We start from the raw sequence: 22,030 nt of genomic DNA, 5'->3' as shown, positions 1-22,030 counted from the left end.
GTTCTTTGTTACCGTCTTGTTTTCGCCTCAGGGTAGAAAAATGGTATAAAACACCTCCCCTGAGACCCCGAATTTGTGGGCAGTACTCCGGAGAAGCACCCTTTGCTGCTCCCGGGTTGTCCACCCAACATTCGACCGATGTTGTCCTGATTTATCGTGGCGTTTCCCGAAATTGCTTTTCAAATTTGTTAAATAAATCTTTGATTTTGGAAATTGGCTCTGATCATTTATAACATCCTCAGGTGTGTGCCAAGCCCAAGGTGCCACCAAGGAAGTTCCCCTTTCCCAAGGCAGAACCGTGCAAGGAATGTTTTAGACACACAGGAAGTTCTAAAATAAACACAAATGCAGAGCCTGGGCTCTCTCACTGTTCCCGGCTCCTGCACAGTCCCTCTCTCAGTCCCTTGGCCCCCCGGATTCCCCTCTGGGGCTCAGAGAACAGCTTAGTACTGTTTTCGTTTGTTATTAATGCTGTAGTTGTTTGGTGGGGGTTTTTTTGTGTTTGCTTGCTTTGTAATACATACTAGTAAAGAACTGCTATTTCTATTACCCAAATCTTTGCCTAAGAGCCTCTGATTTTAAATTTATAATTGAAAAAGAAAAAAAAGGGGTGAAGGGGGGGTTTACACTCTCGATCCCAAAGGAAACTACAGTTGTTGTTTTTTTTTATTACCTAGCAAATACCTGTTTTCCCAAACCAAGACAGACTGTGAGATTTTTTTTTCCTGGGTTCATTTCTTGCTTTAGGAAGCACTGCCTTTTTAACAATATTTGCAAAAGAGGTTCAGGGATACACTGAAACACACTCTAAAATACTACAGAGATAAGCAGGGATCCACCATCCCTGTGCCCTGGATTCCTATCCCTCATTCCCACTCCTGGAAATGCTTTTGATAACAATAAAACATGTTGAACTCTTTTTTGTACTCGCTGACACCACTGCTAAATCCCAATAAGAAATAAAAGATTTGCAGCTTGCTTGGATTTACATCCAAAAGAAACAAAAGGCACAAGACTGGGAAAGGGTGAAAAGTCCTCCACAAAAGGAGTCATGCTTTGCAATGTCCAAATGAAGGAAGACACACAAATATTTTCAGGAAGACCGAATGTAGAATGGAAACACTTGGAGATGGGCAAAAATAACAGAAAAGTGAGCAACCTGAAACTCCTGGCATGCCCAGAGACCTCCTGACACCACGCCAGCCTTAAAACAGAGCTACTGCTGCTCACAGAATAACCATTCGAGGGAGGCTATTTGGAATTATTTCACATAATTTCAGTTTCCAAAGGGGCTATAAAGCACTATTGGTAGTCATCTGTACTACAATCATTGACCTTAACTTTAACTATTATTAATGCAAAAATATTTATGAACCAAAGCTATTCCCTTCCATTTCTCTGTCCCTTTCAAAGCTGCTAAGAGCTGGATAACTAAGCGAAGGAGTGCCCTCTGGGAAGTCAGCGGTGATTGCCTCATCCTCAAACGGGAAATTGGAAATTCAGAGTAGGGCAAGAAGCTTAACTCCAGCTATTGAACAGCTGCCATAAAAGAAAGAGTTACGTAGACAAGGGCACTTGTGTGGAGAAGAGGCAGCTGAAGAAAAGGTAAAAACCAGACAGCTGTGAATGCAGGCACTGAACAGAAAGCAATGATTCTTTTTTAGAAGAATATGGAAACATCTAACTTCCAGAGCCAAAAGACTAGACTGGAAATCTCCTTAACTGGATTTAGCACACGCTTGCAGCTTCATTGTGTTCAGAGGAACACTCACCGTAAAGGTAAAATCCCCAGGAGCCACACACAGCACACTGTGGAACAAGCAATTTCCTCTTAACCCATTTTAGTTCCTTCACCAAGACCCAAAACCAGAAGAATGCCAGCAAAGTGGATTTTTCCCCTGATATACCTAATCTTTCTATCAATTAAATGTATTCCCAAATCTTTTCATGGATGGGTTTTAATTATTACTTCTACCACTTAAAAAAATAGTCTCAATAATTTCCTTAAAAATCGCTGAAGCAAGGCACCGTTCAAATGAAGGATCCAATTAAATGGGGCTATTGATAAAAATTTTCTCCATATTCAGAATTTTCTCTGTGATTTACATGCATTAGCAAAAGCAGTATCAACTCTTCCCTGCCAGAGTAGTTGAGCATCTTCCTGCTACTAATTCAGCACACTTATTTCAGCCATTACCCAGGGAATGCAGTGATTAGGCAGCTTTCCAGTAAACAGTCCTTAAAATAGTTCATAAAAATTCCATTTAGAAAAAGGTTGGTTTCCTGCTCGAGAATTTGATAAGATGTTGCAATTACTGCTTAGGGATATATTTCAAGTCCGCCAAGTGAGTTAAATTCCATTTCCACACACGCTATCATAGTGTTTGCAGGTTAAAATGCCATAAAGTAGTTCTTACGTACTGATAAGATGCAATTAATTTGGGTGCTGCTTTTTTAGAAACACACACTTAGAAAATCCTAAAAACTTGCAATGAAAAAAGTGAAAATACCCATAAAACAGGCCACAAAAGGCAGATTCTCAGGTAGAAATCTAGTGGCATTGTCTGAATCACAACTTGCCCAGATAAAAAACTGTTCCTAGTAATGGAGAGAAAACAGCATCACAATCTATATATTCTTTTGACATCCCGCCTGAGGTAAGACCCCTAGTTCAAAGGTCCCAGAATAACCAGAAACAGTCAGTTTTACGGGTTACAAGGAAATGAAAGAAATACTCAAATTTTGGCACAGTAATTCCTAAACTTAGAGCATCAGTTTGTTATCCATAAATGGAAAACATTTAGCTTGTTTTAACAACTTCCTAAAACAACCAAGATTCAATTGCAACATTTATTATCTAAAAGTGTTCTGGTCAAAATAAAAATGAAACTCAAAATTATGAACCCTTTTGATGATAATAGCTGATACTTATTAAGCAATTAACTCTTGCTCTCTCCTGTTTTTATTTCCTCAAGAAAGCAACATAAACTAAAACAATGTAATCTCATGTGTTCAGGCTCCATATTTGTTGTTTTGAGAAAAGGCTTTATAACAGCTTCATTGAAGGCTCTTTAAGAAACTAAATCTTTCTGGTTTAATAGAGTGACAAGGTGTATATGAGGGCATCAAATGAAAAGGAAAATGAGCTGTCACAATAAAGTACTACTGAAAGCCTTAGCACAAACTGCATGACAAGCTAAAAGAAAAAGAATTATTTTGTTCCTTTTGCTTTAACCAAAGTCCCAACACTTAGGACCTGCAAACCACTGCCATTTTAGAGTCAATCTGTATTTTAAGTGGATGTAACTAGCCCTAGCAAACGTAGCAAAACTTGAAATGTTCTCAAATTGGTCTTAGCATGTGCACTAATCCATCCACACCACATCAGATGTATCTTGTAGTTGATAATATTTTACATGCTTACAATAATTACTGTAATTCAGAACCTTGACACCCATTTTCCTAAGATAAATCAACGTAACAAAATTTATTCAACCTCCCTTTTCTTCTAAGGGTAAATGCAAAGCAGTTTGAAGCTCACTGTAGGTTGAAATTTTAATCCAAGGGCTGATGGTCTGCAACATGATTACAGTCTTTCCAATGTCAAAAGCTAACAGAGAAGTGGAGTCTATTTCAAATGACTGGCTCTAAACATCTCATAATTACATTAGATAAATTACACTTCACACATAATTACAACAAGTTTTTGCATCATTAGGCACCGGTCTGAAATACTTGGCAGTTTCACAGTGAAACACTATTCCTGTTGATGCATTTGGATGAGGTCCTTACCCTTCTACCATCACAGTCAGGGATCTGCCACTGGCATAAAATTCCAGATGGAAAATGCCAGCAATCCTAACTACTTCACAAAACAACAGGTAAGGAGGCAAATTGATTAATATGCTGTTCTTATCCCCTTTCAACTGACAGAAGTTTTGCATGCTTAAAAAAAACAAACCGGTTTTTCCATGACATCATTTGGCTTGAATACTAATGCTTTTCCTTAATGCAGCTACATGCACATGGATGTACAACTTCTCTTTTCACAGAAGCAACACCCAACTTTACATGTTTTTCTTTACTCTGTTTCCCCTGATTATAATCCTAAGATCCTTTCTGATTTTTATGCCATTTCCCTGTCTTAATTCTTCAGTGTTGTTAAATGAAGTGCCCCTCTCCATTCTGTGAAGATAGAGTGATTTACAGCAGCTGAAAATCAGGGGATTGTCCAGTAATTGCAGCTTTTTTCAGTAAAGTAGTAGTACTGGATTCATTAACAGTGTTTGGATTCATTAACAATTAAAGTTAATTTCACTGAACAACAAGTACAAAGCTGGGTCAAGCTCCCTTGTTAGGCTTTGACACTTCCTTCAGGAAGACTACAATTCAACCCAGGGTTTCATTTTCTGTTTGGCTGCTTGTAAAATAGAAGGCATCTTGGAAATGATACTTCTATTTAGGGCTCTTACTATGGACCTTACAGGCACTGTAAATGTGGAGTGGCTTTGTCTTAAACAGCCTAATCCTGCCCATTCCACAGAACAGACATTTGGAGTACAGCGACGATGGGAGCATGAAAACGCAGCATTAACAACTTCTTCATTGCAAAGAGTAAGCACAATCCAAGTCTGGCTATTTCCTTGGTAAGACCATAAGAAATGAGGCAGGGAAAGTGAATGTTTTGGGCTTGCAACCCATTTTCCTTGAGCTGGGACATCTGCTGATTGCAAGGGGTTTCAGTTTGGAACTGAAGGCATGCTATTTACACCGCTGCCATTAGACAGATTCTATCTGACACCCTACTTCAAAATTAAAACAGCAGGCAAGTGGGTAAATAGGAGCAAAAATTGAAATTTTCAGTACTTGCTCACACCTTATTTTCAGATATTCTCCAAAACAGGGAGCAGCACCAGTGAAAAGCACGTTTGCATCAACAGGGCCTGGATGGACTATCCCAGGTGATACAACCACTAACCCACAGATGACGTCAGAGGTTTCACAGCACAGTGTTTAAAATTCAAGCAGCAGAAGCCCTTCCACCAGAATTTCACCCTGCTTTGGGAACAGATCTTCTGTCTGTATCATTAATTTCTTTGTTTTCCAATTGAGTTGCCGTGCAGCAAGTATTGCAGCATCACTAAAGAAACAGAGCTGGAGCACAAAGCAGCTCAGCTGAGTGAACTTGCAGCTCAAACCATCAGAAACACCAAGAAAAAAAAAGGCTGGGCCAGCTTTCTCAGCAGCCTGCTTGTGGCACTCAGACCTGAAATTACTCACTGCAAGTGTTCTCTCTAGGGTCTGACAGGACTGACATATATTGGAATATATATAACAAAATGATAAGGCAGCTTCAAAGAGTGACTCACAGAAAACCGGTGCTGGAGCACTCAGAATTCATAAGGGACTTTAACCACAGTCACAACCCTCAGTTGTTTGGTTTGCCTCCTTTATTCCTTTACTCTTGGGCTTTTCTTCCAGCTTTCTATCAACTGTGATATAAAACCATACTAATTAATCCAAATAAGCACATGTGCTATGTATTTCTTTCAAGATGGGATAACTACATACTCATCATTCCTGAAAACAAGCCCACAGTAACCAAAACCGGTCAAAGCAACACTGTTGTTATAAATTATAGCCCACAGCCATGGGTGTTCCTTGATGGAAGAAGAAGAAATATCAACCCAACCTCCTGGTCTGCTATGAGAACACTTGTTATAAATCATGTTTTTCCAGTGTTCTATTTCAACTGCATAGATCAGTATCCAATAGAGAGCTCCTTAAGTCACAGACAAACCCACAAAAACTGCTTAAGACCAACATTCCACAAAAACATGACAAAAAAATTCAAAGCAACCTTAGAGTAGAGAAAATGCGGATTTAATAGGAGCTTAACATTAAGAATCCCATCCTCAAAATAATGCAAATTGATTTTAAAGTGGATTTAGGTTTTTAAATGTTAAGAGCATAAAATTGAAGAATTAATTGAATTTACTGTCGGTTCAACATTGCTAATGTAAATGATAGATAACTGTATCGGGTCATTCTTGACTAAATGAAGCGCTATCTACCATTATTACATGACTAAAGGCTTTAAAAAACTCTGTTGTTAAATGCAATCAACTTTAAATTAAACTATGTGCATTCAGTCAGTGTCTTAAGCAATGATGAGGCAGAGATGCCTTAAGGTGGTAGTAGGGATTTAGACCTCCACAACTTCTGATGTAAAATTTAAATAAGTTAGAATTTGAAAAAGCAAATTAACCTGTACTGCATTTTGCCCACAAAGCTCTTCCTTCCATTTTGATTTACCACTGGTCTCCACTCATTAGATCAAAGCTCACAAAGTATTTTTGAGACCAACCAGCACTTTCAGCCCAATTGAAAAGTCACTGAAGGCAATGAAAATTACTTCTGTCAGCTTCAGTAAGGCCTTCTACAATCTCAGTACTCAGTAGCTACAAGGAGTAGGACTGAGAGGGTCTGACCAACTTTGCTGAGGATATCACTTGGCAATCAAACATCATTGGAAAAAATCAGAGATTATTATTTATATTGCTTCAGCACAGCCACTGCTGTTCTGAGATTACCTGCAGCACAATGGAAAAAGCAAAAAAAAGGATGTGAAAATACATATACCGACACCTGACTTATACACATCAGTATTCACAAATTAAAAGAGCCTGTGATGACTTCTCCAAACTGTCACTGGGGAATGACAAGCAACAGTCATTTCAGCCAAACTGGTACTCACATATCCTCTTGGCTGTGGGAACTCTGGGTCACACCCATTTCTTTTACCATTTTTTCCTGCAATGTAACTGAAAGTGACATTGACATTTGTGCCTTGGAAAAGTTACTGTTATCCTCCTTGTTGACAGGATTATTCTACTGCCTGATGTTTTGTTTATTTTCTAAGCAATTGCCAAGAATACTGTCTGTGCCTGTCATCAGTCTACATGTTGACTGGTATCTACGCATCACACTGGAAGATCAGAATCCTTAAAAGACACTTTCCTTCTCAACTCTTGAAAAGACATTCACAACACCTCCAGTAGAATCTGAAGATGCCAGCTATTAGGAGACAGAATTGACCACAATTTAGTCAAAGTGCACCATCACACCTCCTACTAAGAAGATTTTAAGAACTGGAAGGTCTGTTCTTGTGGGAAATCCGTGGCGGGAGAAATGTGGCACTCAATATGAGTGATCGGCAAATCTCGTTTATTGATAATTCATACAATGCTTTTATAATAACACTAATAAGCTCATGCATATTTCAAAAGTTAAGCTCAGGATTGGTGCTCAGACTAAAAGTCAGCTACGCCTCTTTCTACATTTCTTTGTGGTTACATAGTTTGAGTAAGTTTTTGTTTTACCGTGCTTCTCCCTCATATCTTTCAGCTACAAGGTCTTGTTATCGTATCCCAGCTGTGCTCAAGGACATGCAAAGCTTGCTGCCTTGCTGGTTCTCATGAGAGTGCCTGTGTGCTCAGCAAAGCTCCCTCATGTCTACGTGACCTTTTGCAGCTAGCCAGTTATCAATCACACTCTCCAGACAGAAACTTTCTCCCTCAGAAATGCCCACGATGAAGGAGAAAGGCATGCATGGCATTGTGTTTGTTTCCAGCTGTCATCACTGCGTAGCCCTAATCTTGGCATTCAGGTGGCCTGAGACGCTCTGAAGATGGTGTATTTAAACGATTATAATGCAACAGCATTGTTTTCAGTCTTATTCTCATAACTGAAGTCTCCTTTATGTGTTACTGCACACTGGCTTACTTGAGACAAGCAACCAGGTTATCTGGGTGGGTTGGTTTTGGTTTTGGTTTGTTTGCTTTGTTTTTTTTTGTCAGAACCTTAAACTGTAGGTCTCTGGCAAGTCTTGTTCCATTCTGCAAGCAAAACATGTTTTGTGCAAAAAAAAAATAGGAGCAGGAGTCTGCCAGCTCCAGCTAGGAAGTAGTGAGCCTGGGTTCAGGGAAGTATTGGATCTCTTGGTTCATTTTAGGAGATAATGTCAAATCATTGTGGGGAAGGGTTAATCTTAAGAGTTACTAAACAAAGCAAGGCCTGACACACTTGCATCTATTACAAACAGGAATGACAGCACTGAGTTTGGTGGGTCTGTTTATCAGAAGGTTACTAATAAGGTTGAGACATCAGTCAATCTTGCATGGACTGCTGGCAGTAACAACACACGTTTTGGTATTGCTGGAAAGTACCAAATGGATGAGAAGACTTCCGTTGTGGTAAGAATTTTGTTACAGAAATGAGTATTTCAAGCTCCCCTAAATACTGAAAATTTGTAATGAAGCAGTTGCTTGAACTAGTTACTGAGGAAGTATGGTAGATTGCGAACTGTGGCTTCTGTTGTGGTACAAATTTAAACTGGGACCTCACACATCGTACTTGTGAACTTATGGAGGAAAAGAAATCTTAAATATAATTTTGTCCATAGTGAAATAGTCTGACTAGTGTGCTTGGAATAGCATGCTACTGTGCTGAAAAATGTCTTTTAAAAGACAATGAAAGTGTCCTTTTAATTCTTAAATCCATAATGTAAAACCATATTATAATTACAATGGTGGAAGTTTACCTGAGCTTACAGCCTTCTCCTAACAGTAAGTTAACCATTGAAAGTTAGCTGACGTGTGTGTTTTAAGACCAAGAACTGAAGTAGCAAGCATTTATGTTTCAAAACAACAATTAGTTCCAGGACCACTGAACCAAAATTGAAAATGAGAAATACTGTTGTTAAGAGCTCAAAACTTAGTAATGCAAAAAGGGGATTGCATATTCATGTATTTCTTGCTCATTAGAAGAAAAAAGAAAATCACTCCTGAGTGATGTGAACAAGACAGGCTCTGAGGGACTGCAGTAAGTAGCTCTTTAAAAGATATAAAGACATAATAGACGAGGCAGTGAAAAACAGCATGGCATTCTGTGAAGGCAGAATTCGCACCATTTGCTTAAGCTGAAAACTCCTGAGAAAAGGAAAAGTTTGGAACATGCTTCTGAGAGAGGCTGGTCTCCAAGTAGCTCAAGAGTGTTAATGCATAGGCCACCTTCTCAGGGGACTGGGATACTTCTGTATGAATACTTACACAGTTTATAAATACTGTGATTTTTTTTTTCCTATAGGCTAAAGTGAACAATGCCAGCCTCATTGGAATTGGTTACACTCATGCCCTTCGACCTGGTACGAAGTTCTCACTGGTAGCAGCAAATGGTGTTAAGTACTACACTATGGTTTAATTCACTGTCATCTTAAGAACAGACTAGATGAACAAAGGAGCTAGAAGTCTACGCAGACTCAGAGAACTAAAGGATGTCTGTGTATGCAAGTTCCTGTGGCAACTAAGCCACATTAGTGAGGTCAAGGACCTGAGGAAGAGCACTGTACTGGGATGTCAGTGCATGATGGTTCTCGTGACTTGCTTTTGTAGGTGTAAAGCTGACCCTCTCAGGCTTGATTGATGGCAAGAATTTCAGTGCTGGAGGTCACAAAATTGGGCTGGGATTTGAGCTGGAAGCCTAACACAGCTTTAAGTAAAACAACTGGTGGTGCTCTGGAAGATGAAGGAAAAGTGTACCCGGTGCATTTCAGCCTTAATATTACTCGGAAATTTGAAGAAGTGTGAACTTTCTACTCTGCCCAAGAATGACTTTAACCCAATGCTGAAGTCCAGAGTGTGCCAGCACAACAAAGGAAGACACTTGAAGGCATGCATGGAAGTTGTGATGTTTGTGCCACATTTCAGTTTCCTGTATTTTAAATCTGTTCCAAAAAAACCAAAAGAAAATCCAACCTCTCCCTATTATTGTATTGCATTTTGCATGTCCTATACTTCACAGCCTTTTATAAAAGGAGGTCTCTGTGTTGTAGTGGAAATTTGGGGTTAGAACAGAATGAAATAAATTGGTCACAGTCAGAACACAAGGTTGGTGTGTGTTGACTCTCACCAAGGTTCCATCCAGCTGGGTTTTTTGGTCTTTTTTTCATCTTTTCATGCAACTTTAAGCATGGTTAATAGATAATCTGCAAATGCTTTGTTACACGATACCTGTACACTGAAGATTTCCTTCTTTGGTTTCCAGGCTAACATTCTTACACCTCTCACGTTTTAGAGACCTGCACAGTGAAAGCAGTTTTTTCCATTATAGTGTTATTGAGCGCATCAAAAAGAGCAAACCAAAAGTTTACATGTTTTAGATAATTTCGTTCCCATACAGGAAACAAGTATTAGGTAAGTACAACCATTACACTTAAAGAAAAAAAGTGCAAATCAGCAAAGTTAAGCAATTAAGTTCACAGTTCATTAGGAAGGTGACATCTACCAGTGACTGGGTATACCTTGTCCATTGTTCATTAGAAAGCCTAAAATGCAGCAAAACAGCCACAGGCGATGCCCAAGGGAAGACGTATCAGGACAGAGATCTGCTGTCTTAAGGCACAATTAAGAACATTCTCCAAGCAGTTAGAACAGGCATTCCCTAATGTATCTTTGTGAAAGTGTCTGAGAAGTGGATACTAAAAGCTAAGCCATATGTATCACATAAGCAGTTGGTGACAGTAGAAGGCAGCTGATATTCCCTTCTCAGAGGCAGCAGCTTTTCACAGTTGGCTTCCCAAAGCAGCATGGCTTCAGAGGCAACCAGAGTGATTCTACATCTGGGTTTGTTCTGGATTGTTTGTTTCTTCTACCTGAAGCTGCAGCCAGCTCCAGTCTAGAGGCAAAAGAATAAATGAAATTCAACACCAGGCTACAGTTGAGCTTTTTCTAAAATAAAGGTAAAGTGTGTTAAGAGGTATAAAAAATTTACTGGGAACAAATTGGTCAATTTCATGATGAGCCACGTGACTGCTGTCAAGGAAACAACCTACTTGCACTCTCCAGTATTTTACTCTCTCTTCAATATTCTGCATTGTTAAATTAAGGATCCCTGACACCCGCTCATCCCAAATTTGTGTGCAGTTTTGCAGTAGTTTTGTACAACAGCCAAGTGCTTTGCCCCATCCTTTACTGTTTAGCGCAGCAAGTTCCCAGCATGTGGCTCCCAGTTTTGGCAAGCAGAATATGTCAGGCGCAGATTATGAGGGAACCGGTGCTTCCTATCTCTGTGCATCTCCTACTCTCCCCCCTGGCCATGAGTAAAATGCAGATTTCATTTAGCTGTGTTAGTGGTGGCAAAGTTGCACATTCAGAACTTCGAAGCCAGGCACTTCCTTAGTCCATTTACAGAAGAGTGAATACATTACCAAGAAACTCTGCTCTTGATCCTTCATTGTGTCACGCATCACATTTTCTAGTTGGCTACAAAGTTCCCGAGATTCCAGCAGCAGCTCCTCACTGAAAGGGGCAATTATTACACTATTAATTTCTGTGGCAGTTTAAAGAGATGCTGCCTCTATCATTAAGAAATACTTCTGGCAGATACGCTGCAGAACACTGAAGTTAATCAGGACATAGGCTTGTAATTCATACTGCAACTTGAAAAGTTGGTGGCAGCCCCTGATTTACCAAACGGGGGAAAGGAAATGTATTCCAAGATGGAATTGGGTTCTTATTAGGTGGAAACACTGCTGCTAGAGGAAAAGCTGAGAAGCCTATAAACTTAAGGATGGGGCAACAGGCAAAAAAACAAACCAAGGTCTTTCATTCCAAGTGGTAACCCAGTTCAATTAAGCAAGCCGGAACTACGCATGCAGCAGTCTCAATGACACAGCTCAGCTACTGTGACCTTACATGACAATACTTCATCAGTTCTTGCTGGCAGTGTACTTCCAAGTGAGCCCAACCATCTCAGATTAAAGGAAGAAAACCAAAAAACCACTTTTGTTACTGAGGCTGGGGGAAGTGAAGCCATGCATGATACCCAATTTTCATACGGAAGATCTGAAAGCCCCAGCAAGTCTTAACTACCAAGTAAACTAAGGCTGCTGACAATGCAAGCTGAACACAAAGCGTAAAATATGAGAAACCCTGTGTGCCATTATTGCACAAAGCAGGAAGCCTAGCTTTGTAGTGGTGGCATTAGCAGCCGAAGAACTCCAGACTTTGCCTCACCTTTTTCTTACAGATTCTGATAAATTGAATGTTCCAGAAGGGACTTGCAGCAGCAGTTGACCTGAGCTACCAAGACGGGATGTGTTCACGCTCTCTGGACTGCCAGTAACAGGACCACGCACTTTACTCTGAAGAAAACACAGAATATTCAGAGTGCAATTGTTCCCACTAGTTTTCAGCAGCCGGGAATATGAGACAACCTGGAACTTGGCTTTCATACTGATTCAAAAGAAAGAAAAGAACCATAGGATACACTCAATTTACTATTGTTTCAGTAGCCTGTGCTACAAACCATATTCTCAGGTTAAAGGGGAGTTCTTATTTTACTTACACAAGCAATTTTCAGCAAGTTCCACAGTTCCTTCTGTCGTTTCTCCTGAAGCCTAACAACTGTTTCCTCATCTTCACTCATCAGATTCATCACTTTCTCCACTCTGGGGAACAATTCCAATGCCTTCTGTTTTCAAACTACAGTTTTACTATTAAAAAAATAAAAACTAATCAGATCACACATGGGCCACTGCAGTAGGAGAACAGTTCTGAAGTTAATTATTTTCTGTTAACACTGCAAGATCTCAAGAGTCATATGCAATGAGTTTTAAACCTTCTCTTGCTGGAAGAGAAAATACCTTCTCTCAACTCTGAATAAAATGTACAAAGCTCACCTGAGCTGAGCATAAATGACTCAAACTTTTTTTTCAGAGGTCTGGATTGCCTGTAGAAGCAGTCGTACTATTTCCTGGCTGTCACCGCCTGTCCTCTGATCCGGAATGAGAGCCAATATTACACAGAAAGGTCGGTTTATAGGACAGAGTGAGAAGATTCTTAGCGGCTCATTTCCACTACTGCTTTAATCCTGAAACAGCCAAAGTTCAGGATATGCGAGTTTGAGTGGGATGAATTACACTGAATTTTAGCCACCTTCTTCAAAATTTAAAGAACTTGAAAAGGAGAGTTGGGACTGTATCAAAGGAACAGTTGTGTCTTTCATCCTTTCTACCCAGAAAGGTTGTTTGTTGCTTATGGCAACAGCCTGCTCTGAGAAGAGCTCCAGAGGAGTTTCGAGAACAGCTCACAAAGCACCAAGAAAGGAAGGCTGGCCTAGTGTGAAACTGACTCCCTGACTTCCCTCTCGAGAAAAGGCAATCCAGGAGAGCCCATGTGCTGCTAGTGTCTGGGCAGGCCTAGAAGTCAGATAGTTTTCTCAATGATCGTTACTACATCTCCAAAGTTACACACAAAGCAAGCTGACCTTGAGCTAAAGCGTCTTTTACCTCTTGGCTTCTCTCTGAGTCTTCGGTACAGCTCTCTGGCTTGTTCTTCTCTAGAAGAAAAAAGCAGGAAAGAAAAGGATTTCCAAAGAACCAAAACATGGAACAAATAGTTTGAGAACTCAAATCTTTTCTATACCTGTCTGCCATTTCAGAACAATGACAGATGAGTCAAAAAACATCTTTAGTGTTAAAGTGCTCCCAGTCCCCCACAATTTGGGTGGAAGAAACAGTCCTTTCACTGTCCTCTAGTGAGTAAGCTTAGCCAGAAACACTCCTGCATCTGAAGCTCAAGGTAGTTCAACTCACAAATCCTCCAGTGTTCCTCCTTGTTTACGACCTAGCGGGCTTCTCTGCAGGTCCACGATGTCTGTCTGCAGGGCCATCATCCTCTTCACTACCTGCTCCACATCATCTTCCTAAAAGCAGGGTAGAACATAAGCAACACAACAGTCTCATACCTAGAGACACTACCACTCACACTCACATTGGTTCTTCCTTTCTCATTCTTATTTCTAAACAAACCAACAAGATGCAAACAGCAGCCTTGGCCAAAGACAAACGAGTCGTTTCAATTCAAGGAAATTCCAAGACGTTTCTGGGGCTTCGCCAAGATCTCCCATTTCCCCCTAAGCCTTACAACAGAATGAGCTTCATGTAGTACTAATAATGGACAAAAATTGTGCCACACAAACCAAGGCAATGTGAAATCTGACATCAGGGCAGATACAAGGGGCTTCTATTTAAGGCAGGGACAATGAAGCTAAAGGGGGAGGAGGGGAGAGATAACAAAAACAAACCTCTTTATGACTAGCAGTTAGATTTAGAAACATACCCACCCACAAAGTTCCACAGCTTGCTCCATCTCTTTCCAGGCAAACAGCAGCTTCTCAGAAGCTACAGGAATCAAAGAAGGGTGACTGGCTTTCTCAGGTTCACAGAGAAGGAGGCAGGTGTTTTTGTGAGGAGAAGAGTCATGAAAAGACCCGTTTGCCAGATGCTATACTCACTAACTCCAAACTCAATCTGCTCTTTATACTTTTCCAGGTCAATTTGGATGCTTGTTTTAAAGAAGTCCAGCTTTGCTTCCAGCTGCTGAGAAAGGGAGGCCATAGAATTCTTCATCTTCCAGAGGGCACTATTGTAACGCAACAGATTCATCCTGCAAGGACAAGAAGGTCCTATTAGCCTCTGAAAGTAGAAATCCACCAGGCTTTCATTTACATCCAAAACAGATACTTGAGATAGCGCTGAGGACAAATGCAGTTGTGCCAAAGGGCTAACTCTCCACTTTTCATGAATTGCATACAGCTCCAATCACGGGCTTTCCCATTCCAACAGGGTCCCATTTCTGTCTTCCCTTCCACCAGCGCACAAAGACAGAGATAAGTATTGTGGAGAAACGGCCACCGTACATGGCTGCTCGCTGCCCCTGCTGAAGCCGATTACAGTCCTCTTTCAGCATCCGCATCGTCTGCCAGATCTGACCCCACACTTTGCGCAACTGGAAAAAGTGGAGATTCTTCTTTGGATCCTGAACTGAAAACAGAGGAGGTGGGAGAAAGGGAAATGTACATATCAGCGTGAAGCAGGAATACTGTGTTATCACAAACCAGACCAAAACATTGCTCCTTTGAGGGGCATGTTACTGCCTGCAAAGCCTAGAGCTGGATAACCCCTGTGCAGCTCCCCTAGCATGTCAAAATCAAACACCTCCCTTTTTTAGTTATTCTGATAAACTGAATGAATGACAGTCCATTTTACTGCTTCTTCAGTCCCAATACGCAAAAGCTCCCTCTACTCTTTGTGCATGATACAGACCACAAAACACAGACGCCCCTCTCAACACTGACCCCGGCCCGCCCTTCATATTCATGCCAGAGGAGTCCTTACGGATGCAGCCAACACTTTCTGGATGAGGACGCAAGGCCACCTGAGCCTCAGGAAACTTTCTTGTTATCAAAGAGGAAGAGAAGGTCTGTGTCTGCTGCTGCAGTATCATTCCCCTGCACAAGACAAAAGACCCAACCAGGTTTTCTTGGGAAGAGCAAGCCTTGGCAACACCACAAACAGAAGAGTCCTCCTCAAACAAACACAGAGCACCAAAGGCAACAGGCTGCCTACGCTACAGTGGCTGTTAGGTCTGTGAGGTTACCATGACAAAAGCATGCCACAACAGCAGGGAGTGCTGTGATCCCAAAGCGAGTGCAGTGACTTCTGATTCACTCAAACTTAAGAAAGGGAATACTGAGACTCACCTTGCCATCAGCTGTATGTTTAGTGACCAACTTCTGAGAAAACAATTCAAGTCCTGCTTCCTGCACTAGTTCCTGGTCCTCTTCTGGAATTCCTGTATCTGACTGAATCCTGGCCTTCACACTCTGCAGAGTCTCTTCCTCTGTCACAGGGTAGGTGTGCACAGTTCCCGTAACCATGTTCAAAGCGTGAAGCACCTACCAGAAGAGTAGCATGGCATGAGAAAGGCTGAAGATACATTGGTCATCTTAGAGCAGAGATTGAGGGACCGAAAAAATGACCACCAAGAAACTCTTCAAAGCACTTGGCAGAATCAAGAAGTCACTTTACAGCTACTTCCTAACATTATGGCAAAGTTCTTGTCCTCCATCAAGTGGAAGAGAGGCCACATGGCAGTTAAATACCTGTAGAATCCTCTATCAGAATATGGAACCAAGCATGCACAGAAGCTATTCGCTACTCCCAACAAGCTCAGGGAGTATTTGTCCTCAAAGAAGCAAGAGGAAAGCACCTGTCACTAACGATCAGGAGACAGTTCTATGAGTTTCTGCCTCACTCTTCCTCCTAAGTCCAGGATTCAGAGGCTCAGGAAACTGCTCTCTGGAAAACTTTTTAGGGTAATACAGACATATTGCTTACCTTCAAGTTCAAAATGTCATCCAATGCTTTGAAACACCCATTGGGTCCATAGGTAGGATCTGTACCTCTCTGACGTGGGTGCCACATTAACATGAGTTGCGGCCATTTCTCCAGCCTCCCAGACAAAACACTGAGCAACAAAAACCAGATCAGAAAAGGTAAAAGTTCATTGGCAGTAACGATACGGCCTGTTCTGTGTGGGAGGACTGACAAAACTGCCCCCCTCCTTCTCCCTCCAGCACTCCACCTCTCCCCATCACAAACGCAGTGTTTAGAAGGCAGAAACCAAGACTACACAAGTCTGACAAGTGACAGTAGTACTGCCTGTGTCACGCACTCAATGTATTCACAGATTAACACAGTAAGGCATATAACACAAACTTGGTCCTTTTGCAGAAGAATCAGTTTATCTCAGCACAGCAATTTTTAGTACTCACCTGTTTAGATTGTTGGGGCAGGGCAAACTGCTAGAAAACTTGACTTCTCCGGATAAGTCTTCTGAAACAACAATATCCAGCTCACTCTTCTGATGCACTTTTGTATGCCTAATGTAAGCGAGTACAATGGTGAAAAAATTGCCCGCCTTTCCCAGCCTGCATGCTAGTAGGCTCTTGAAAGCTACTCTTGACATATAATACAGATGCCACTTTGGTTTCTGTTACCTGCCCTGCGGGAGTCAGCCCTTATCCCATAGAGCAAGTATCAGGAATGCTGAACTTGCTCAGGTGAGTCAAGCCCCCGTGAAAGGGGTCACTTTCCAAAAGGGCAAGAAACATAGGGATATTATCCTCAGAATCAAGGGACCACACTTCTGCTTCCTGTAAACAGGAAAGTCACATCATGCCCACTTACCACCCAGCCACGGTTCACTCACCATTGCACTGGCTGCCAGTTGGGTAGGAATGGTCGGAAGCCTGTAATGCACTCAAAGGAAGCGTGCCAAAGCTCCAGGAATCCACTGTCACCCTATACTTCTGCTGTTCCAGCAGCTCTGGGGCCTGATACAGTTTACACGCATGAGACAAAGCCAGATGGCTTTGGCCAGAAAGCTCTTAGCTTTCTCTGTCCCTTAACATCTCATTAACATTTGTACAAATAATTAAAGACATTACTGAACGCTGCCTCTCACGGGCTTTAAGACCCTCCTGGAGTGAGTAGCATAGGTTACTGGCACTCCTGCTTATTTATAACAGATGCAGGTAGCACAAAACCCAGTCTCAGCAAAACCCAGCGTCAGCAAAAAAGCAGTCACCTTTGCTAGCTTCAGCACCACAAACGCACCCCATACCGTGCAAGTACCTAATCCCAGCCCAAAGCTTGGTAACAGTTAATTCTATCCCACTAGAAAGCAGTAGCTGCTCTTCTAGCTGAATTCCTTTCTTACCAAGTACTGCAGAGTCCCAACAAAGGATGTGCACAGGCTCCCCTGATCCAACTCCTTAGCATAACCAAGGTCAATGATTTTGTGTATTAACTGAAACACACAACAGAGAATAAGAATGCCAGACTGAAGTCCTGTTAAAAGCACATCATACAGCAGAAAGAAAAGGTCTGGCTCTTCAAAGCTATGCAGGAAAGGTGCCAGTGAAGAGATAGAAGCAGAAATGGGAGGCTACTGTAGATTTCTAAAACCACAATGAATTTGAAGGTGTTGTAGCACACTTAGCAGTTACGCCTCTAGCTCCTTCCGATCTTTGGTCAATCAGTACAGTCTGCTTCTTTCCTTAATAGTTGAAAGTCAAAATGTCAGGTGTTAACAGACGTCTAATACAACGTCTCACCTCAGCTGCACACAGAATACTATGTGACAGTGACCTGAGACAGGTGTTATCCTGGGCTGAGTGCTCTTGCAGAGGGACCATGTAACTGCATGAAGCACATGCAGGTTCCTTGTAAGTTTACTTGTCTGTGCAGGTAGAGACGACGGCTTCCTGCTTACCCTTTGCTCTCCTTGCTGCAGCACAATGTTCTCTGGCTTCAGGTCTCTATGGATGATCTTGTTCTCATGAAGGTATCTGAGAGCAGAAGCTGAGACAGAAAAAGCCAGTTGTTAGAGCTAAGTAACAGTACCTAGCATGAGCTCAGTAAGGATTCATCTATTCTATCTAGTAATAAGCATGGCTTTCACATCAGACCTTGTACAATCAAACATACAATGAAACACTGAGTGTCAGGGGTAAAGTCAGCACCATAGAACTCTGGACACAAATTGAGTTCTCTCTCCGGATGTTCCCTCACATCCTTCCTGTAAACTGTAGTAATGCTGGCTAGCTTCCAGTAGGCAAGAACCTCCCCAGACTCCCAACACTTTTGGGAAATGATCAAGATCATAAAAGGTCAGTCTGAAATGGAGTCACTAAGGTCACTACTGTATATCTGGAGAGTGGACTCAGGACTAAAAGGGTTTCCATAGTTCAGACAACTGAAGGTACTGCCACCACTTACCAATGTCAGATAACAAGATAAGAATAGCTTCTTCCCGCAAGCCACAGCAATTCTCCAGCTGGTCCAGGTACTGCAAGTAAGGAACACAGAATGTAGTCTTTCCCTTCTCTATCCCGAGGGAACTCCAGAGTTCCACAAATTCTCAGGGATGCAAGAAGTTTCAGCAACAGCAATTAAATTCTCCAGAAGCACAAAACTCTATGGACTGTGACTTGTGGTAGCAGCAATTACAGCTTTGTGCCTTGGTTTAATTGCATGGGAAAGAAGATGAAAGAAGTCACTGTCATCCCGTTTTCATCCTTCTATTTGTTCCATCCCTCTTTGCCTGACAGTATCAACTCCCATCTGAGGCCTAAGGTCTGTGTTTTAGCTATGGGCAGATTATAGCAAAGGTCAGAAAAGCCTTAGGATTAGAACTACCATGTGTTATCTCTTCCTATGACAGACAAGAGTTCATCACTTTCAGGAAGGGTACAGCCTACAGATGCACCTACCCCACAATGGTACCACATCTACATGACACCTTACAATCTTCCACTAGGGATCAATGAAGGTTCTCTCCCAAGAGTACTGATAGACGAGTCAGACTATGTAAATCGATTTGGAGAAAGCAGAAACTCTTCTTGGTGGATTGAAGAGGGCTTTGAAGTGTAAAGCTGCTGAAGAGATTAGAGGGAATAATGTATAGTTGTGACTGCATAGAAGGGACATACAGAAAGATGCTGCAACAAATAAATGAGACTATCAGAAAAAAAGCTAGCCTGCCAGACCATTGCCATAACTCTGCCTTTTTAGCAAAAGCGTATGATACTAGTAAAAACTAAAGGCTTAGTTGGGAAGAATCGGTAGAAATATTGAAAATAAGTCCTCACCTATCATCAAGCAAAGTCATTTTGCCTACACATTCTCTACACAAGAGAGAATCTTCACTCTCACCCAAAGTAGCAGTCTACAAGAAATGCAGATCCTCTTAAACCACAGTTAACACAAACTGACCCTTCAGCAGACCCTCTGCAAGAGATCTCTTAAGTAGGTGTCAGTAATCAGAATCTCAATTAACGCATTTAAATCACCATTACACTGCATCATCAGATAAGCCCATCTCTCTAATAGTGCACATGGTACTACTGTTGGCATCCTACAATTTAGGGAAAAAGTACTTGGAATTTACTTCTGTATTATTCCCCAGGAAGCACTCTCTCAGTTTCCTCCAGATGTAAATGAGTGTGCTTTAGCATTTCGAGTTTCTAAGTTTATCAAGTAAAAGCACATCTGGATCCAGCCTGGCAGTTTCCCTAGGAAGACCAGGACAGTTAGACCAGACAGCTGAGAAGTGATGGGTTGAAAAAATGTATAAAAAGAATTCTCATCATTTAAAACTTTCATTTAAAGTTACACCTTGAACTCCATTCACACTGTAAACTTCCTTTGTTCAACATCCTATCTTTTGTCTCTACAGATAATTTGATCTTTAGAGCTGATGTGAAAAACACTCCGAATGGAAGGCAAGCTCCCATGTCTCCTTGTGCTGGTAGGAGCAATCATGACTGCCCAGTGCCAGGTAAGAGGCTAAGGCATCAAATAATTCTCTTGCCATCTTCCTGTATTTTCAGCAGCATTTCTTTGCCATTGGCTGCAGCTGTCTGCATCAGACAGAATGAGAATCTGCTTAGCTCACTACAAATCAGAGGAAGAAAAATGTTACAAAGTGGTCTATCATTGTGGATGTGTTATGTGTTATCCTGGCTCGTTTTCATTTCAAGACTTGCAAGTAAACAAGTCTTCTCTGGGTATTCTTGGTGTATCTGTTCACTGTCACCTTTCACTGTTAATAAGAACTCCATTGTAACCAGCCTTCCGTCTTCTATGGTCATCATCTTCATCACTATTCTCACTTAAAACTGCACGTCAGTGGTTCCCTTGTCCCCTCACTTTAAGCCTCACACCACACACAGCTTGAGTAAATGCTACACAATTCCAGAACGTTTACTCCCTTTCTCAAAAAATTGCTATCCCACCTTTCCTCCTTCTTATCTTCTTTCTCTTGTGGCCTAATCAAAGAAGCTTTCTAAATTGGTTTCCTCCATTAAACTTTATCCAAAATATTTCATTTAACTGGCTGCAAGAGACATGTCTCTTAAAGATAATCAAGCTACAAAGTCTCACGGGGAAACTGCATGTCAGTGAGCAAAAGTAACTGCTTGTTGACTGTACCTACCTTGGAAATTATTTGCTTGAACCTCCTTCAAATAGCAGAAAGCTGGCAAGCTTTAGTTAGCATTTGCAACGCCCCAAGAACACATAATGACTTCACACACAATGTGAGTACGGCATATCCCAAATTCACCTCACTCAGATGACAAGCAATCACCTGGTAATCTGTGGAACAAAATGATTTACAATTCTTAGGAACCCATACTGAGGTACTAGAGGCACTTTTCACTGTACTGTCTGACAAGAGGGCAGACAATTCCTCAGAGCTTCCTGATTTACATGCCCTTAAGAAAAGGACTGACTCTTTGAAGGCACTTGTTCTCTCATCTTTTTTAAGAGAGCAGTTACTCACAGAATTAACCTTCTTTGCTTGCAGGGCTTACACATGCGTTTCAAACGAGGAGCCAGATCTAGAGGTAAGCCAGGCTAACTAAAACCATGTTAGCTGGAGCATTATGAACATGGGAGGGGAATGCAAATCATGCTGAGGAAACAGAGCCTGAGAGCTTTTTGTCATGGTTATGTGGATAAGAGATTCAGAAGGCAAAATACCAGAGCGTTAATACCATCCACAACAAAGTTTTCCCCTCCCTCTGCTCTTCTTGAAAGAAAGAGAGACGAGTCAATAGTGGAACAGTACATTTGGCAGCACAGCAGCAAGAGAGATGGGACAATTGTGGTCGGAGAAGGAAAAAGGGCAACCCATTAGACAGATGCTCCCATCACAGATGCTTTTCTCCTGGAAATAGAAGGGAGTCCTTTTGCTCAGCCAGGTCTTTTCCCTGAACTAAAAGAGGATTTCCTTTCTCTGATTACAGCCATTTGCACAGATAATTCATCTGCAGAAATTTACCAATACAGGGGGACCTGGCTGAGGCTTTCAGGGAGCAGAATCAAATACTGTAGGTGTGGCAGTGGTTGGAGTCACTGCCACACTGTGCCTGTCAGAGGTAACTATGACAAAGAAAAAGGAAATGGTGAGAGCTTGTCCATCTAATCATCCACTGTCAGGGCCAGAGTTACTGCACAGAAAATTTGTCTGGGAATAGAAGAGGATAGAAAAGAAAATACCAGTATACACTGTCATGGGCGGGACTAAGTGGGAGTGGGCATGGAGCTGAGAAAGTCTGA

At 41.6% G+C, this 22,030-nt stretch overlaps 2 protein-coding genes across 2 annotated transcripts; both read right to left on the bottom strand.

The window, feature by feature from the left end:
* Positions 1 to 9,219: 9,219 nt before the first annotated feature.
* On the bottom strand, positions 9,220 to 14,499 carry LOC136304296 (inhibitor of nuclear factor kappa-B kinase subunit beta-like). The gene is made up of 8 exons (XM_066207934.1): positions 14,356 to 14,499; positions 14,181 to 14,242; positions 13,655 to 13,764; positions 13,349 to 13,398; positions 12,740 to 12,834; positions 12,406 to 12,553; positions 12,075 to 12,202; positions 9,220 to 11,357 (listed from the first exon to the last, which is right to left on the bottom strand). The coding sequence occupies exons 1-5, from the start codon at positions 14,468 to 14,470 to the stop codon at positions 12,821 to 12,823; spliced, it is 351 nt and encodes a 116-aa protein (XP_066064031.1). The 5' UTR covers positions 14,471 to 14,499; the 3' UTR covers positions 9,220 to 11,357; positions 12,075 to 12,202; positions 12,406 to 12,553; positions 12,740 to 12,820.
* A 786-nt stretch (positions 14,500 to 15,285) lies between these two features.
* Positions 15,286 to 21,738, bottom strand: LOC136304302 (inhibitor of nuclear factor kappa-B kinase subunit beta-like). The gene is given in 11 exon segments (XM_066207938.1): positions 15,286 to 15,351; positions 15,604 to 15,798; positions 16,241 to 16,370; positions 16,678 to 16,785; positions 17,115 to 17,172; positions 17,175 to 17,238; positions 17,625 to 17,714; positions 18,180 to 18,268; positions 18,686 to 18,755; positions 19,180 to 19,344; positions 20,904 to 21,738. Coding segments are annotated over 10 exon segments (888 nt in total). The 5' UTR covers positions 19,198 to 19,344; positions 20,904 to 21,738.
* Between the last annotated feature and the right edge of the window lie 292 nt (positions 21,739 to 22,030).

This window comes from Chamaea fasciata, unplaced genomic scaffold (assembly GCF_029207755.1).
Source record: "Chamaea fasciata isolate MVZ Bird 193981 ecotype frontalis unplaced genomic scaffold, bChaFas1.0.hap1 SCAF_68, whole genome shotgun sequence".
Taxonomy (NCBI): Eukaryota; Metazoa; Chordata; class Aves; order Passeriformes; family Sylviidae; genus Chamaea; species Chamaea fasciata.
This window is presented reverse-complemented; position numbering and strand designations above follow the sequence as displayed.

Bases quoted from the DNA above. Each gene is read 5' to 3' on its own strand.
- LOC136304296 (XM_066207934.1), bottom strand. From the start codon at position 14,470: ATGAAGAATTCTATGGCCTCCCTTTCTCAGCAGCTGGAAGCAAAGCTG. The intron at 14,243-14,355 runs GTGAGTATAGCA...TGATTCCTGTAG, and splicing joins GCAGATTGAGTTTGGAGTTA to CTTCTGAGAAGCTGCTGTTT. The intron at 13,765-14,180 runs GTATGTTTCTAA...CCCTGCTTTTAG, and splicing joins CTGTGGAACTTTGTGGGTGG to GAAGATGATGTGGAGCAGGT.